Source organism: Setaria italica, chromosome IV (genome assembly GCF_000263155.2).
Source record: "Setaria italica strain Yugu1 chromosome IV, Setaria_italica_v2.0, whole genome shotgun sequence".
Classification (NCBI taxonomy): Eukaryota; Viridiplantae; Streptophyta; class Magnoliopsida; order Poales; family Poaceae; genus Setaria; species Setaria italica.
Window position 1 is genome coordinate 14,945,643 of NC_028453.1, and position 17,080 is coordinate 14,962,722.

The 17,080-nt window shown below is 48.7% G+C and overlaps 1 protein-coding gene across 1 annotated transcript; it reads left to right on the forward strand.

Annotated features, from left to right (window-relative positions):
* The first annotated feature begins 5,762 nt into the window (after positions 1–5,762).
* LOC101774331 lies at positions 5,763–9,503 on the forward strand. Its single transcript, XM_004966878.1, has 2 exons — positions 5,763–6,963; positions 9,400–9,503. The coding sequence occupies exons 1-2, from the start codon at positions 5,763–5,765 to the stop codon at positions 9,501–9,503; spliced, it is 1,305 nt and encodes a 434-aa protein (XP_004966935.1).
* Positions 9,504–17,080: the final 7,577 nt, after the last annotated feature.

Here is a 17,080-nt window from a genome sequence, read left to right on the forward strand (position 1 = left end):
TCGTCAATCAGCTAGACCTCCTCAAGCAGCACCCGAATCTCAATGCTTGGCTCGATCCTCACGCTGGGCACTAAGACCATCTCACGACCAAATGACGTTCTGACAGCAGTAGCCACGGCTCAAGGGCTCGGGCAGCCTCAAGCTTGGAGGCTTTGGGAGCAGCAGTGTTGTGGGGGATGGCTTCCATGATCACAGGCGGAGGCGAACTCTCTGCGGGAATACCCATGGGAAGAGCCCCGAGTCCAAAAGGCTTGGGGCTAGAACTGCAATGTCAGCCATCGAATTGATTACATCGTGCATCAACACAGCGACGTGTGATGCAGCACCTATCTTGACCGCTAGAGCTGAATCTCCTTCCGCCAGGGCTACAGTAGGCACGGGTGTTGCACCTTCAACCCAGCGGCTAGCATCAACAGTTGTTGACCTTGAACCCAACAACCCAAGGCCCAGGCTAGAAGACGTCCTGCACAACACATAGTGTAAGTGACAGAAGACAACCAACTACTCAAGCAACAATTGATACTCAACAATATCGAATCAATTTACCTTGCGAACCATCGCAACTTTAGTGACGGCTTCCCCACCAAGCATAGGGGCTTGATGGTGGGGGCAGGCTCCTTTAACGAGGCAACGCATCCTGACTACCGCCAGCTAGGGTAGTCCTGTCTTCTTCTTATGCGGATACCTTAGTACCCGCAAGATTGACTTCAACAGTGGGAGGCTCTAGATCATCTTCAACTACGACGACCTCCCCGGATGTTGGAACTTCAGGCAAAGTGGCATCAGCTGCCGCCTTCGTCACCTCGACTACCTCCGCGACTACCTGCAGATACAACAAGTCCTAATTAGTAGTCGTGGTATCAACATACATGAATAATCGTACCCATACCTCAGGGTCTTGCCCTTCCTCAAAGGTTATTATCGGCAGTGGCGTGAATTCAACGATACGCAGACTACCCTGATCGCGCATCCTGCCGACCATCCGTTTCTTCTTCGGTGGTGGGGCTAGAGTGGTCTCAAGTTCATCTTTCGCAGGATGCTTCGATGAGCTAGAAGATGTCCCAACTTTTTCTGAGGCATGGACCCTCACACAATATACCCTAGCAGCATCAGAGTATGAGCTATTGAAGGACTCAGTTTCTTCTTCTTCCTCCTCCTCAGTGGCCCTCAGTACAGCAAGGTTTCACCCAAACACCTGTGGGGAACTCTCTATATCATCGGAGCTAGGGGGAGGAGGGGGTGAATAAAACACAAGTATGTCTTCTTGCATAAAAGCAGACAAATCAGAAAGCAAAAAAGACCTCAAAAAAGTACTCAAGGGCTAAAACAACGGGTACTTATTCTTCTCGGCGGGTTAGCAGCGCTAAACTCCGGGACTACTCGGGGGATCTCATTGGCGTTCTTAAACAAGTGTTTCAACCTCGCCATTACCCTATTGTTGGAGATTTGTTCAGTCGTCATCCTTGACGGGTCGTTGAGGCCCGAGTACTCGTAGCTCCACGTGTGGCAGAGCTGTAGGGGTTGAACTCACCTCTTCATAAAATTGAAGGCTACTCCAACTCCTGTCAGTCCTTGATTCTTCACTTGAAGACTGTTCCCGTGCATCGGCTCATCTATCCACATGTTGTTCCACTTTGGGCAGTGACCAGTCACCTTTGGCAGCTTTGGATCATGGTCTCCAATGTAGAACCACTTCTCCTTCTACCTAGAGTGTGACTCCAGCAACTCGTACTCCAAGTACAAGCTACTACTATTCTACCGCATCTGAATTCCGGTGCCCTGACTACTGCAGTACACACCAGTTTTGGCTACGGCTTCACCCAGAATATTTTACGGAATAGCTAAAAGTGGGGCTGAATCCCCAAGAAAGAGTCGCACAAATGCACAAGGATAGCGATGTGGAGAATACCATTTGGATTGAGATGGACTAATTGAAGCTTGTAATAATTCAAAAGACCCCTCAGAAAATTAGAGGATGGGATGGAAAAACCCCGCTCAACGAAGTGGGCGAAGGTTACCGTCTCCTCAGGGTACTCTTGTAGCGGCCACGGATTACTGCAGGCACATCTCCAGCCTATGGTCGCTTGGTTCTACAGCAGTTTTGCTTTCACCAATGCCTAGATCTCTTCTTCCTTTAGGGTTGATCTCTTCCAGGCACAGGCAGGAGTTGGCGGCGTGGTTTGGTCCATCTTCCCATACTTGTGCTGAGGCAGCTACGGCTCCTTCCCCTTTCCAGATCTCCTCTTGGAACTTTCAGCACCCCTGGAAGCAGAAGCTTTTTTCCCCATCTTAGATGTCACGAGCTGCTTCACGCGCATACTCTACCTTAGGTACTCCCTTGGATAGATTGTCAGGTTTAAACACCGACAAGCTTCAACCTCTACCTCTATCTCGAGGGCTAGAAAGGTAGCCACGATGCTAGAAGTAGTCACCACTGTCTTAAGTCTCTACCTCTATCCTCGCCAGCCTTCGTCGCTATTTCTGCCTCTCGGGTAGTTTGTGCGCTAATAGGGTTGGCCCTAGAAATGAAAGTTTCTTCGTCATCTTCGATCTAGATGACCTCCTCGATCACTGGTAGCTACTACTGCATGATTTCGGTAGCCGTCTTCTCCACCTCAATTACCTCTCCGACTACCTGCAATCCACCAATGTCGTATTGAGTAGACATGGTGGTAAGGGATTTACTTACAAGTACTTGATCCTCAAGATCTTATCCTTCTTCGAAAGTTATTACCATTGTAGGCACGTCCTCGACGGTGAGAGGCTTCATCACCACGCGCTTCATGGTGACGGTGCGTTTCTTCTTGGGCGGCGGCACCAGTCCAGCCTCCAGATCATCCTCCGCAGCATGCTTGGATGACCCGGAGGAAGACCCAGCCTTGTCTGATGGCTGGGCCTGCACGAACTCCTCAACAGGTTTAGAGTTAGAGCTGCTGAAGGACTCAATTTCATCTGACTCCTCCTCCTCGACTTCGCTTTGTATTCTTGTAGCTGTATGTAAACGAGGAGCTGCTTTGGAATCATTTGATCTGGGAGGAGGGGCGGAGCAGTACACGTGTACGTCTTCCTGCATGAGCAGACAAGTCAGTAGATGAAAAATTGAAAAAATCGGTACTTTGGGGCTGCGACCATAGGTACTTACATTTGTTGGCAGGTTGGCGGCACAGAATTCCTACACAATGGTCGAAATCCCGCTTGCATTCTTAAACAGCACCTCAACAGTGCCATGACTTTGTCAACACTGAGCTCCTCTGGTGTCATCCTGGATGGATCATTGGGGCCCGAGTAGTTGTAGCCCTGTGTGCATTGGAGCTACAAGGGTTGAACTCGCCTCTTCATAAAGCTGAAAGCTACCCCGACTCTTGTTAGACCTTGTTGCTTGAGATTGGTGATTCTGTCTAGGAGGTCGGGTAGCTGCAACCAATCTCCATGACTTGCAAACAATCTCCATGACTTGGCTTGTCTAGCCACCAATTATTTCAAGTCGAGCGGTGGCTTATCACCTTAAGAAGCTTGGGCTCATGGTTTGCGATGTAGCACCACCTTTCATTACATTCAAACTGCGAGTCAATCAACTCGTAGTCCAAATACATGCCCTTAACCTTTTCCCACATCTAAATTCCCACCGCTCCGACTACCTCAGTATGCTCTCGCTGGGCTGGGGCTTGACGCGGAAAAACTTGTGGAACAATTGAAAATGTAGCTGGATCCCCAAGAATGCCTCACACAAATGGACAAATATCGTGATATGCAGAATACTATTGGGTTTGAGGTGAACAAGTTCCAGCTTGTAATACTCCAAGAGTCCACGGAAGAAATCAAAAGCAAGCAATGCCAAGCCGCGTTCAGTGAAGTGGGTGAAGATTAGACGTTGACGTATGTCTCCATTGGCCAGGGGTTGCCGTATGCAGCCCTCTAGTTGATGACACCTTTTCCTTAGAGTAGATTGGCTGCCACCAATACCTTGATGTCCGCTTCCTTTATCACAGAGTTCTTCCAAACACACGCAGATAATGGCGGGGCCGTCTGGTCAGTCCTGCCATATTTGGGAGCCGGCAGATGGATCTCTTTCCTCTTCTCTGTCTTCTTCTTCCCGCCTTCCGCCGCCTTGCTTGAAGTTGCCTTCTTCCCCATCCGTGTTGCCATGAGGGTCTTCTTTCGCATGCACTCGGGGGCTAAGTGGTGGGGGACGATGGTGCTCGAGCTCAAGGATTGGGCAGCGGCGGCGCTAGGGCTACAGTGCGGAAGTTGAAAGAGCAGATGGCACAGGTAAAATGGAGGGGATATTTTCCTCCGTTATTTATAATCGCATCACAGTTAAAACAGCAGCGAGATTAATGGGAATATTCCGTTTTTAAAAAGCCCGAACATTTCGTATCTGGTTGACAGTTCATTGTTTTCGAAAGAGATAATGTTATCGTTGGCGAACGGTCATGTTGACTAGTGGTTGACCCTTATACCCAAACTAGTCATGTAACAGTTAGTGGGCTGTGTGCCACGCGCCCATCGGCTAAAAAAAGAATTTTCTTTGGGTTTTAAGGAAAAGAGATGCAAAATTACATATTGACCCTCAGCCTGATTCTTCAATTCAACCTAACTCGGGGGATGGAGTGCGACTTTCATCGCAATTTCATATAAAATTGAAGATTGAAGGACCAAGTTAAACGAGGTTTGATCACATTCTAACCGCATGGCAATGCTTGAGTACGTTTGAAGACTCAACCCAATGGAGTACTCGCACCAAAACTAGTCGAAGAAACTGCTCTCACCCTCGGCACGCCGATCGAGCAACTCGACAGCCTTCGAATTCGTGTTCACGCCCATGCATGGTACAGACGACGTTCTACGTGGTGACGCACTGACGCTCACCGGTATTATCGGTGGGCAACCTCCTCATCGTTAACGTACGCCCATCGCCCTTCGGCCATGTCCGCGGGCGTGATCATCGACTCCGGCACGGCCCAGTGTGACAGCCCGCGGTCCGTGTTCCGGACGGCCATGGCGGCCGGCGACGCCGTTGGGGCGCCACGTCACCTGCTACAATTAACTTCACGTCTTCACCGAATGCAAACGTCCTGCTGCCCAGGCCAGGGGCGCGCCTTGACGTTCACCGGCGGCTACGCCGTGCCGTCAGAATTCTCTCGGGCCGGTGCATCGCGTTCGTGGGCAACGTGAAACAGCGCACGCCGTCCTGTGGAGGCGCTGTACGACGTCACCTTTTGTACGTGTCCTGAGCTGGTGCTTGCTCCTGGCATTATACAGGCCTTATGTTAATGATCCACCCCTCCAGCTAGCGTAAACTGTCGTGACACTTTTCGATCGGGACGGATTCATGGACAGATGGTTTATTTTTTCATGATACCTTTTAATTAGTTTCCAACGCGGATTTGAACGCACAATCTCATCTGTTGAACAGCAACAAATAATCAATTCTTTCCTCACAAAAACATTTTTGGATATGAAAGTATTGCTTCTCTGGCTGGACTGAGCCGGTATTGCCTTTTTTAGTTGGGCCTGCATTCTATCTCACGGCCCATTAACCATCAGAATCATCGGTCAGAAGCCCAATCACGCAACCATTTTCCTTAAATGACCATCCTACCCTAGATTCGCCCCCAAATCGGCGAGGACACCACCAACTCACCCCAACCCCACCACGCTCCCTCTTGCCTCAACAGCGCGTGACTGCGTGAGCGCTCCTCCCTCTCGCTCGCTCGCTCGCTCGCTCGCTCGCTGCCAGAAGCCAAGCGCAGCAAGCCCCGATGGCGGCGCCGCCGCCGGCGCCATGGGTGATCCTCGGCCGCGTCCTCCGCTTCGCCCCGGACGAGGTGCTAGAGGCGGAGGAGGAGGAGGCGCAGGTTCAGTACGCCGACGTCGTGGTACCGGAGGTGGAGGACGTCGTGGCGGAGGAGGAGGAGGAGGCGGAGGAAGAACCCCACTTCACCCTCTCGTTCGTCCGGCCGCCGCGGGTCACCATCGTCGAAGCCGGCCTCGGAGCCCACCCCAACCCCGACTTCCCCGACAGGTACCCCTACATCATCGCCGCCGGGCCCCAATGCCTCCTCGCCCACTTCGGCGACGGGCTCTTCCGCGGCACCTACTTCCGCAACTTGCCGCATCGGGAGACCCACCTCGTCCTGGTGCGCAACTTCGAGACCCCGGTCGACTTTGGCCCGACGACGGCCTCCGCCGTGCACATCCCCGACCGCATCGGCGCCCCCTTCCTCTGCAACATCGGGAACATCGGCCTCTACTCCGACGACTACGGCCGCTACAAGATCGCCGAGCTCCAGCTTCAGAGGGGCTTCGAAGCAGCCACGATCGTCTGCTTCCAATCGACCAACTACGGACACGCGGTGTGGCACGTCAAGCACGTGGTACACCCCATGGCTCAAGTGAACCGGAACTGGGTTCCCCACGGCGCCGTCACCCTCCACAGCACGATCTGGTGGTTCGACCTCTCGTGGGGGATCCTCAGCTGCGACATCGACGACGAGGACCCGGATTTGCAGTTCCATCACGTCCCGGACGGCCGTGTTCTCACCGCAGCCACGCCGGACATCCACACCAAGCGCTGCATCACGGTGAGCCGGAACAAGCTGCGGTACGCGGAGATCGTCACCGACGGCGGAGGGGCGAGACTGTGCATGTGGACGCGGAGGATCGGCCCGGATGGATGGACCTGGTACGTGAAGAACGCAATGAACTTCGAGATCCTCTGGGACGACGACAGCTACGTCCGGACCGGGCTGCCGCGGAGCGTCCCCGTGCTCGCCGCCGTGTGCCCGTCGGACCCCAACCATGTCTGCTTCGCCCTGGAGCAGCGTATCTTCGGCGTCAATGTGCGCTCGCGCAGGGTCGTGAGCAACCAGCCCTATGAGCTGGCGAACATCCCAGGTCCACAGCAGCCAGCCTCCAGCCGCTACGTTGTCGCTTGGGACCTACCACCAGCGCTTGCCCAAGGTAAGACACAATCACATATTCACATAACTCCGTTTCAGAAAGTTCTACTGTGCTTGCTTCAGTTGCTTGTTTCATCATCTGTGGCTGTGCAATTGAGATATCATGCTCCTGAGTCCTGATTCCTTCCTGCTGGAGTCGTTTACCCAATGCTTGTGTTTTGCAATTAGATGCTTCAAATGTCAACATCATTGCATGATCAATTTATCCGCATATTCATACGCAAATCTGCAATGATGTGGCGTTTAGTGTTCCTTGTGATTCCTAGCACTGCATGCCCTGTTTCAGGACTTCCCCAATAGATATTTCAGGGCACATTATATTATTATTTATCCATATATCAGTCTGCGTGTATGTAATGTTTGTGTTTAATTTCCTGTACTTCTGCACACTGCAATGCCTGTTTTAGAGTGTTATCCATGAACAGGCACTTGCATACTAGTGCCAAAGTACTTCCATATGAAACTTGTTAATTATCATCATAGATGTATCCATACACAGGATGGTTTATAATTTTTTTTTTAGTTTGCATGAGGTTTAACCGTTTTAGTAACAATGCATGAGCATAATAAGATTGCCCCTAATATGCTCATGATTGCTTTGTCAACCATTTAATATTTTTCTTTGGTGATTCTCTGTTGACTAGTAGTGTTATCCATTTGTTTCTGAGAGAGTAGCAATTGATTTTAGCAACAACATGATTGCAGTTTGAATCACACTTTTGTCTACACAAAATATATTGACGTGTCGGAAATCCTGATTATTCCATATGTAGGATATATTCCATTACTGCATATAGGCATCTAGCAGAAATTACAACTTTCCATCCTGTCATAGCAGAGTTACAGGGTGCATTTAACTTAATTCTTTATGATCATTGTGTTCTTACTTGGAGGACATTTTCTCCATAAAAAGGGTCTGCTTGAATGACATATGCTGGACCAGCCTTTTAATTAAAGATTTTCTTTCAGCAATTTTGTGTTGATCACTAGCAATGTCAATTGATGCCAGAAACTTGATTGTGTGTGTTGATAGTGTTCCCAGGAAGTAATAGAAATGTTGCTTATAGCTTGTGCCCTATTTTGCATAGGCATCAAACACACTAGCAGTTAATTCTTCTTGTTATAGCAGAGTAACAGGACAATCCCAATTGCATTTAGCTTCTTTCGTCTTGATTACTGTGTTAATAATTTGCAGTTCAGACATCATCCTGCTGCTGGAGTTGTTTACCCAGTACTTGTGTTGTGTTTTGCAATTTCATGCTCCAAACGTCAACAGCATTGCATGATCAATTTATCTGCGTATTAATATGCAACCTCTGCAATTACAGCATTTTGTGTTCCTTGTAATTCCGAGTAGTGCATGGCATGTTTTAGCCTTCTAGGAGAGAAATCCGTATCTCGTGTAATTGTGTTTCTAGGTGACATAGTTGTAATTTCAAGAGCTCATTATATTATCTATCAATATATCATTGTGTGTGTGTATGTAATGTTTGTGTTTTCAGTACTTCTGTATGCAATGGCCAGCTTTATTTTATTTCCAGGAATGATCATTTAGTTTTGTTTCCTCATGAAAATCAGGCTCATATGCTAATTATGATATTTTTCTATTTCTGATACATATTCCTGAAAATGGATTTCATCAACTTGTACATAGTGATAATCTGAACTGGTTGAAGTGACATTCTACACAACTAGCATGTACTGCATATATATTAGGGGCAATCTTATGCGCATGTGTGCTTTATCAACCATTTAAAAATTTTCTTTGATGATTCTCTGTTGATGACTAGTAGTGGTGTCCATTATTTTTTGAGAGTGCAGTGCTAGCAATTGATGTTAGCACCAGCATGATTGCAGTTTGAATTACAGTTTTCTCTATACAAACATCTTGATTGTGCTAATTCTTCAACTGATGTTCGGAAACCCTGCTTATTCCATATATAGGATGGTCCATTATTGCATATCAGCATCGAACTGAAATTACAACTTGCCATCTTGTCGCAGCAGAGTTTACCAGGGTGCATTGAACTTAATCCTTTATGATCATTGTGTTCTTACTTGGAGGTTTTTATTTTTTCCATAGCAAAAAAGGAACACTTGCATGACATGTGCTGGATCAACATTTTACAGATTTACTTTTGGCAGTTTTCTGTTGATCAATAGCAATGGCAATTGATGTCAGAATCTTTATTGTGCATGTAGCATGTTGACAGTTTTTCCAGGAATTACCAGAAATAATGCTTATAACTTGTGCCTATTGTTGTATATACATCAAACATACCGTAACAGCTAACTCTTCTTGTCATAGCAGACTAACAGGAACGTCCGATTGCATTTACCCTCATTCCTTGTAATTACTCTGTTAACAGTTTGCTGCTCTCGGTTCTTGCATTTATTATCTAGTCACCGTTGTCTGACTAGCATTTCTTCTCTGTAGCTCTTGGCATGGACGCCGGCTTGGATGAGCAGCCGTTACCGGAAACCAGCGCGGAGGACCCAGCGCCAGAGGAGGAGGAAATCGACTTCGTCGCGGCGCCGTAGGCACCTGTTGCCATAGAGGGGCTCAGGGGCTGCAGGTAGAGGTCAAAAACATAAACAAGAACCCGCAGCTGGCAAAAGCATTCAGCGACGAGGCGATTCATGATTGCGACTTGAACTTGCTCGCGGAGTTGTTGGGTCCTGAGACTGCAAGGAGGCTTAAAGCTGATCCCTGTTTTGTTTGTTCTAGACATGTTTTTCTTCGAGATGTGTGTAGGCGTTGAGGTATGGATGGGATGGACTAATTGCAACATTTTTTGCTGCCATAGCTGGATTTCTTCTGATCTCTTGATCCCTGCCCAGTCTGTCCCCTTTGAAGTGTCGTTCTGGCAATCTGTTCTCTGCGAATTTTCGTCCTGACCCTGTTGCAATGAGTCCACCTCATTGTAAGATTTCCATTGTCGTTCTTGGAGGATGATATTAGCTTCCAAACAAAGTCACTTCGCATTTCATTTGCAACGTTTTACACAAATCGCATTTTCTAAGGTTTATTTACAGTGGTGTTGGCCACGAGTACATGACCGAGTTGCAGGAAAATTGTCTAAATCCAACAATTTTACATATTTTTAGCGGCTCAATCTAGTTTCTTCATAGAAATGCTGCATTTCATCCAATCTTTATGAAAACATGTTGTGTTAGAGTCGACAAAGAAATTATTTAGTTCCTTTTCTCTATTTTTATTGTATCATTAACATCCATTCTTCTTTTATTAAAAAAACATATGATGTATGTGACACCCTACTCCGCCCTCCTACTTCTAAATGTGATCATGACACCGCTAGATTCGTACCATCCTCCCCATCATGCTTTACTTCTAAAACCTCCTACTTCGTCATCATGCATCCCGGTCATGGTATTGCTCACTTTAGCTACATTTCTTACCACCCCATGTTCCAGCCTCTGCATTTAGCTAGGTTGGTTTTCCTCTGGTAGCTTCCCTATATATCTAGTGGTGAAGCCTTCCCTTTGATCCTTCCAATAAACACATTGTTGTTCACAATCAATCTCAAAATAGACAATGTGTGTTCTTTACATGAAATTGGATGCTTTAGTTTTTTTCCATAATTAATTATTATTTTCTCCGAGCTCAGTATGTGTTTTTTACTTTGTAATGAGGTGGGACCTAGGCTAGCTCACCCGGTGCCATTGTGCCCCTAGCCTCATAATGCATTATCCAGTGCTTGTGGCTTGATGTTCATGTTATACTATGCTAAGTTAGTCCTAGACTTCGCAGAATGTCATTAAAATAGAAGTTCTATATCATGATCAACATAGTTTAAATTATCAACACTTTTTTTAACTTTGTATGCGTACTGAAATGTCATCAACACGAAATTTTTCTCATAATCCTCCTACTTCTGCGTGTGGTCATGGCACCGCTAGATTCGTACCATCCTCCCCACCATGCTTTATCGTCGTCATCAGGGATCCTTGCCATGGCATTACTCATCTTAATTGCACTCTTATCACTCCATGTTCCAGCCGAATGCATCTCTAGATTGGTCTGCCTCTAGTAGCCTCCCTCTATATGTCTAATAGTGGATTGTCCTCCATTTTCACCCTTCCAAGAAAAACATTGCTGTTTGCAATCAATTCCAAAATATACGATGTGAGTTCTTTACATTCAATTGGATGCTTTAGTTGTTTTTCCATAATTAATCATTATTTTAATTTCTCCGATCTCAACATGTGTTTTTAAGGCTAATCCCAGTGGAAGTTTCATAGAGGTTTCATGCACATTAAATACAGTGACACATCAGCATATGTGATGACATGGCATGGTAGTTATGAAGTGAGAGAGGGAAGGAGTTTCATCAGGATGAAACTGTGTATACACTGTTTCCAAGACTATGAAACCTATTGAAACTTGCATTGGGGGCTATAGAGTTTCATTTCATCTAACCATATCCAATCACATGCCTCACAATTAAATGTCATGGGCATCCTATGTAATCGTGAAATGCAACTGTGCACTGGGACTCCCTGTTTCATTCATGAGAATACACCTCATGGGATGATGTGGCATCCTTGGAAACAGTGCAACGAAATCTTGCACTGGGACTAGCCTAATGAGGTGGGACTTGGGCCATTGAATAGTGGCTTGATCTGGTGCCGTCATGCCTCGAGCCTCATAATGTATAGTGCTGTGGTTGTAACTTCATATGTGTTCCATAATGTCATTAAAATAAAAGTTATATCTCATAATGAATAGAATTTATATTATTCAAACTATTTGTAACTTTGTATGTGTACTCATGAGCTAATGACAATTGCCTATTCCATTCGGTTGGGTCGAACAGCCGGACAATAAGGCCCAACAGGATCTTGGGGGATTCATGTGTTGGGGAACAACGGATGGGGAGGAGCTGCTTCCGAAGCGTAATCACGTCGCTTATATTACCGTCCTGCCCTTGCATTTCCCCTAAATCGACGAGGCCACACCACCAAATCACGCCAAGGCCAACCCGTCCGCTCTCTCCCTCTCGCTGCCTCTACTTCCCGTCCGCGCTCTCCCTCCCGGCTCCGGCCGCTTGCTCGCTCGCTCGCTGCAGGAAACCAAGCGCACCAAGCCCCACCCTATGGCGACGCCGTGGATGATCCTCAGCCGCATCGTCCGTGCTAGCACCGGCCCAGGCGACGCGGCCGCGGGGGTGGAGGCGGAGGCGCAGGAGCAGCACGCAGCGGCTGCGGGGCTGGGGGTGCCGGTGCTGCACGACGCCGCCGCGGGGGCGGCGCAGGCGCAGCACGCCGCGGACGCGCCCGACTTCACCCTCCCGGTCGCGCCGCGGGCCGCAGAGCCCACCCCAAACCCAACCTCCCCGACAAGTACCCCTACATCATCGCCGCCGGCTCCCACTGCCTCCTCGCCCACTTCTCCGTCAGGCCCTTCTACGGCACCCAGTTCAGCAACAACGGCCTCCTTTTAGCCACCTCGTCGTGGTGCGCGACTTCCACACGGCCGAGGGCCGGACGACGGCCTCAGCGGAGCCCCTCCCCGACCGATCCGGCCCCGTCCCCATCCTCAGCAGCATCGGGAACGTTGTCCTCGCCACCAACGACAGAGGCGACTACCTGATCGCGGAGCTCAAGGTCTTCACAGGTAGCGCCCGCGCCACGCTTACCTACCTCCAATCAACCGGCCGCGACGTGCGGGCTGGGAGGCACCTGACGCCCCCTGGCGGCGTACAACCGGGAGTGGATCCCCACGGCGCCGTCTTCGTCGACCGCACGCTCTGGTGGTTCGACCTCACGTGGGGGATCCTCAGCTACAAGGTCTCGCTCTCGGACAGGAATCAGGATCTGGTCTTCCACGAGCTGCCTGGTGACCTCGAGCTCGACCACGAGCCGCCGCACATCCACACCAAGCGCTGCGTCACAGCGAACCGGGGAAAGCTGCGGTACGTGGAGATCATCACCGAGGGCGAAGCTGCAGCAAGGGTGTGCATGTGGTTGCGGAGCCGCACTCCGCCGGATGGGGATGGGTGGCAGTGGCACCCGAGGTACGCGGTGAGCTTCGAAGAGATCTGGGACGGCGACAGCTACAAGGCGACCGGGCTGCCGCGGGACGTCCCCGTGCTCGTGGTTGTGTGCTCGTCGAACCCTGACTTGGTCTACTTCGCCCTGGAGCAGCGCATCTTCGGCGTCAATGTGCCCGCGCGCACGGTCCTGCACGACGAGCCGGTGAACATGCCACGGGCAGGGCCGGACCCGATCTCCGGCCGCTACGTCGTCGCCTGGGACCTGCCACCAGAGGTTGCCCAAGGTAATTAAGGCACAACCGCACAAGTAAGTTTCAGCAAATTCTACCGTGCTTGCTTGTTTCAGCAAATTCAGAGATCATGGTGTGCTGCAATTCTGTATCTCTACTGCAGTAATGCACTGATGACTTGCGTTGGCCTAAATGCAGCACTGCGGTCGTGGCGGGATCCACGCCTTACTCCGCGAGAAGTGTTTGGCTGCAATATCGCTCGTCCCCCTGAAGTACATATATTGGTCCACTACCGGAAACAGTAACTTTGCCGAGTGCCCCAGGCACTCGGCGAAGGGCCAATTACACTCGGCAAAGGGTTTGCCGAGTGTAACACTCGGCGACCTTTACTCGGCAAAGTTTCCTACGGCAAACAGTGTGTTTGCCGAGTGTCGATCATCGGGCACTCGTCAAACTCTTTGCCGAGTGCCACATTGCACTCGGCAAAATATAACACTCGGCAAAAAGGTGGTAACGGTCAGCGACGGTAACGGCTCCTTTGCCGAGTGTCAGACGGCGGACACTCGGCGAACCTATAAAGTTTGCCGAGTGTAATTATACATGGCACTCGGCGAACCTATAAAGTTTGCCGAGTGTATTTACACATTGCACTCGGCGAACCGTTAACCTTTGCCGAGTGTATTTAAGATGACACTCGGCGAACCTTTAACCTTTGCCGAGTGTATTTACACATTGCACTCGGCGAACCTTTAACCTTTGCCGAGTGTATTCTATGCGGCACTCGGCGGAAAGGCCCCGCCCGCCAGATTAGTTTTAGCCATTTGCCGAGTGTTTGCTAGCGGCACTCGGCAAAGTTGCATATTTTGCTGAGTGCCTTCTCTTGGCACTCGGCAAACGGGCCTCCTGCAAAAATTTTTTGGCACCTTTGCCGAGTGTTTTGGCAATGCACTCGGCAAAGACGTCGATGCAACAGAAAATGGTGAGTGTCTTGTACGATCAACTTCTAATCAAGCTAAGTACGAGCTAAAATCGACTGTACCTTATGTTTGAACCAAGAAATGAAATTGGGCATTTCATTTCCTGCACCCTCTTTGAGAAGAGTCTCGGCGTCGTGTGGGGTAGGTTCCCTTGAATTACGCCAGAACTTACGATGGAATTCCCTGTACCAACGAGAAACATGATAGTATGTCGAAGAATACTGACAAATTCAGAAAAGACTAGTTTGTTCAGAACTTACAGTATGTACGGCTCCACCTCGAATAGGTTGGTCAATACATACAACATGATATTGCGCCACTCTTTATGTTTCAATTTTTTTTGTGTCGCACCACTTGCACTTCCAAGTTGTCCTCGAAAAAGACTAAGGCTTGATTCAACTTCGCTGTCATTATAACGAGGTGGTGGATTGTGCACGTTAGGAAGGTTGTCAGCATAGTATTTTGTTGTGAAGTTTGACACCTCCTCCAGAATGTATGCCTCTGCAATGGAGGCTTCAATTTTGCATTTGTTTTTACATTTAGTTCGAAGAACCTTTTGACACCTCTCAATTGAATAGCACCAACGGCCCTGCACAGGCCCCCCCATTCGTGCTTCATAAGGGAGGTGTAAAATCATATGCTGCATCGAATTGAAGAAGCCAGGAGGAAAGATCTTCTCCAACTTACAGAGCAACACAGGCGCCATTCTTTCCATTTCGTCAACCACGGTCCGAGATAACTCCTTAGCACAAAGCTGGCGGAAGAAATTACTCAACTCCGCTAGCACCTGCCACACATGCTCAGGGACATAACCTCGAACCATCACCGGAAGTAGGTGCTCAATCCATATGTGATAATCATGACTTTTGAGCCCGTTGATTCGCATAGTAGCTAAGTTCACTCCCCTCTTCAGATTTGCTGCATACCCATCAGGGAACATTAACGTTTGGAACCATTCTAATACCTCCCTCCTTTGGGCCCTCATCAGGACGAAATCAGCCTTAGGCTTTCTCCACGACTTGCCTGCTCTGGGAGGCGCCATGTCTAACTTTGGTCTGTTGCATAACATTGCTTGATCCACTCTAGCCTTAACGTTATCCTTTGTCTTGTCAGGAATGTCCATAATTGTACCAAAAATTGCCTCGGCAATGTTCTTTTCAGTGTGCATAACATCAATGTTGTGTGGGAGAAGAAGATCATCAAAATAGGGGAGGTTCCACAAGCATGATCTCTGAGTCCAAGCATGTTGCTCGCCATATCCCACAAAACCACCATCTTAATTGTTGACCTCAAGAGCGTCTAACTGAGCACGAACCGCGGCTAAGGTAAGCATCTGCGGTGGAGGGTCGTTAACTACGACATCTTTTGTAAAATTTCTAATATCTCGTCTGAAAGGATGGTCAGGAGGAAGGAATTGTCGATGTTTGTCGAATGAAGAATATTTGCCACCCTTCGTCAACCAAATGAATTTCAAAGAAGCCTTGCATACTGGGCATGGGAACTTCCCGTGAACACACCAACCACAGAAAATACCATATGCTGGCAAGTCATGCAGGGAGTAGTGGTACCAAACATGCATCTTGAAGTTTGTCCTTGTAGCACGGTCGTATGTCCATACCCCTTCATCCCATGCACGGACCAAATCATCAATCAAAAGCTCCATGTACACACTCATATTATTTCCTGGATGTTCTGGAATTATCAACGATAAAAATATGTTCTGTCGCTGAAAGAGAACACCAGGGGGGAGATTGAGGGGGATAACGAACATAGGCCAACAGGTGTACGGGGCGGCAGCCATTCCATAAGGATTGAACCCATCTGTTGCGAGCGCAACACGTACATTACGAGCCTCTCGAGCTTTCTCATGATAAATCGCATCAAACTTTGTCCATGCTTCGCCATCGGATGGGTGTACCAGCTTCTCAGCATTGTATCAACGTCCGGTTTTGTGCCATGTCATTTGTTTCGCGGATTCTTCACACATGTATAGCCGTTGGATCCTCGGTATGAAGGGAAGGTACCGAAGGATCTTCACAGGAATTGCAAGCTGCTTCTTCTGACCTTCACCAGAGTCTACCTCCAGGAACCTAGACGATTCGCACTTTACACAGTACTTTGATTCCGCATATTCCTTTCTAAATAAGATACATCCCTTCGGACAAGCATGTATCTGCTCGTACGGCATCTTAAGTGCACGAAGAAGTTTTTGTGCCTCATACATAGACTTTGGCAAGATGTGATCCTCCGGGAGCAGACTCCCAAAAACTGTCAACATAACATCGAAGGCGTTTCAACTCAAGCTAAACTGGGACTTCACAGCCATTAGACGTGCAATGGCATCCAATTGAGAGACCTTGGTATGCCCGTGAAGGGGTTGCTGTGCCGCACACAACATGTCGTAATACGCCTTTGCGGTAGCCTCGGGTTCCTCCTCCCTACGAGCTTCATGATAGTCATCTAACATGTCTCCCACCCTGGCGTCATCATCATATTGCTCGATCCGTTGTCTGATGACCTCGTCCCTCCCACGATCGAATTCACCATGGTAGATCTAGATGGTATAGTCTGATGTAAAACCGTGCCTAACAAGATGTTTACCCATTTCTAACTTGGTTTGCCGACGCAGATTTCCACATTTGCTACACGGACACCAAGTATCTCTTCCTCCTTTGATCCTTGCAAATGCCCGTTCCAAGAAAGCATCGGTCTTGTTTATCCATTCATCGGTCAACGAATTCTGACTAGATCGGCCCGTGTACATCCACTGACGATCCTCCATCCTCTAGCATATCAGCGAGTAATATAAAAACTCACGTTGCATCTACACGTTCCTATATTATCTATTAGGTGAAGATAGGTCCTAATCCCACACGAGGATGTGTAGGTGCGAT

Bases quoted from the DNA above. Each gene is read 5' to 3' on its own strand.
- LOC101774331 (XM_004966878.1), top strand. From the start codon at position 5,763: ATGGCGGCGCCGCCGCCGGCGCCATGGGTGATCCTCGGCCGCGTCCTC. The intron at 6,964-9,399 runs GTAAGACACAAT...TCTTCTCTGTAG, and splicing joins ACCACCAGCGCTTGCCCAAG to CTCTTGGCATGGACGCCGGC.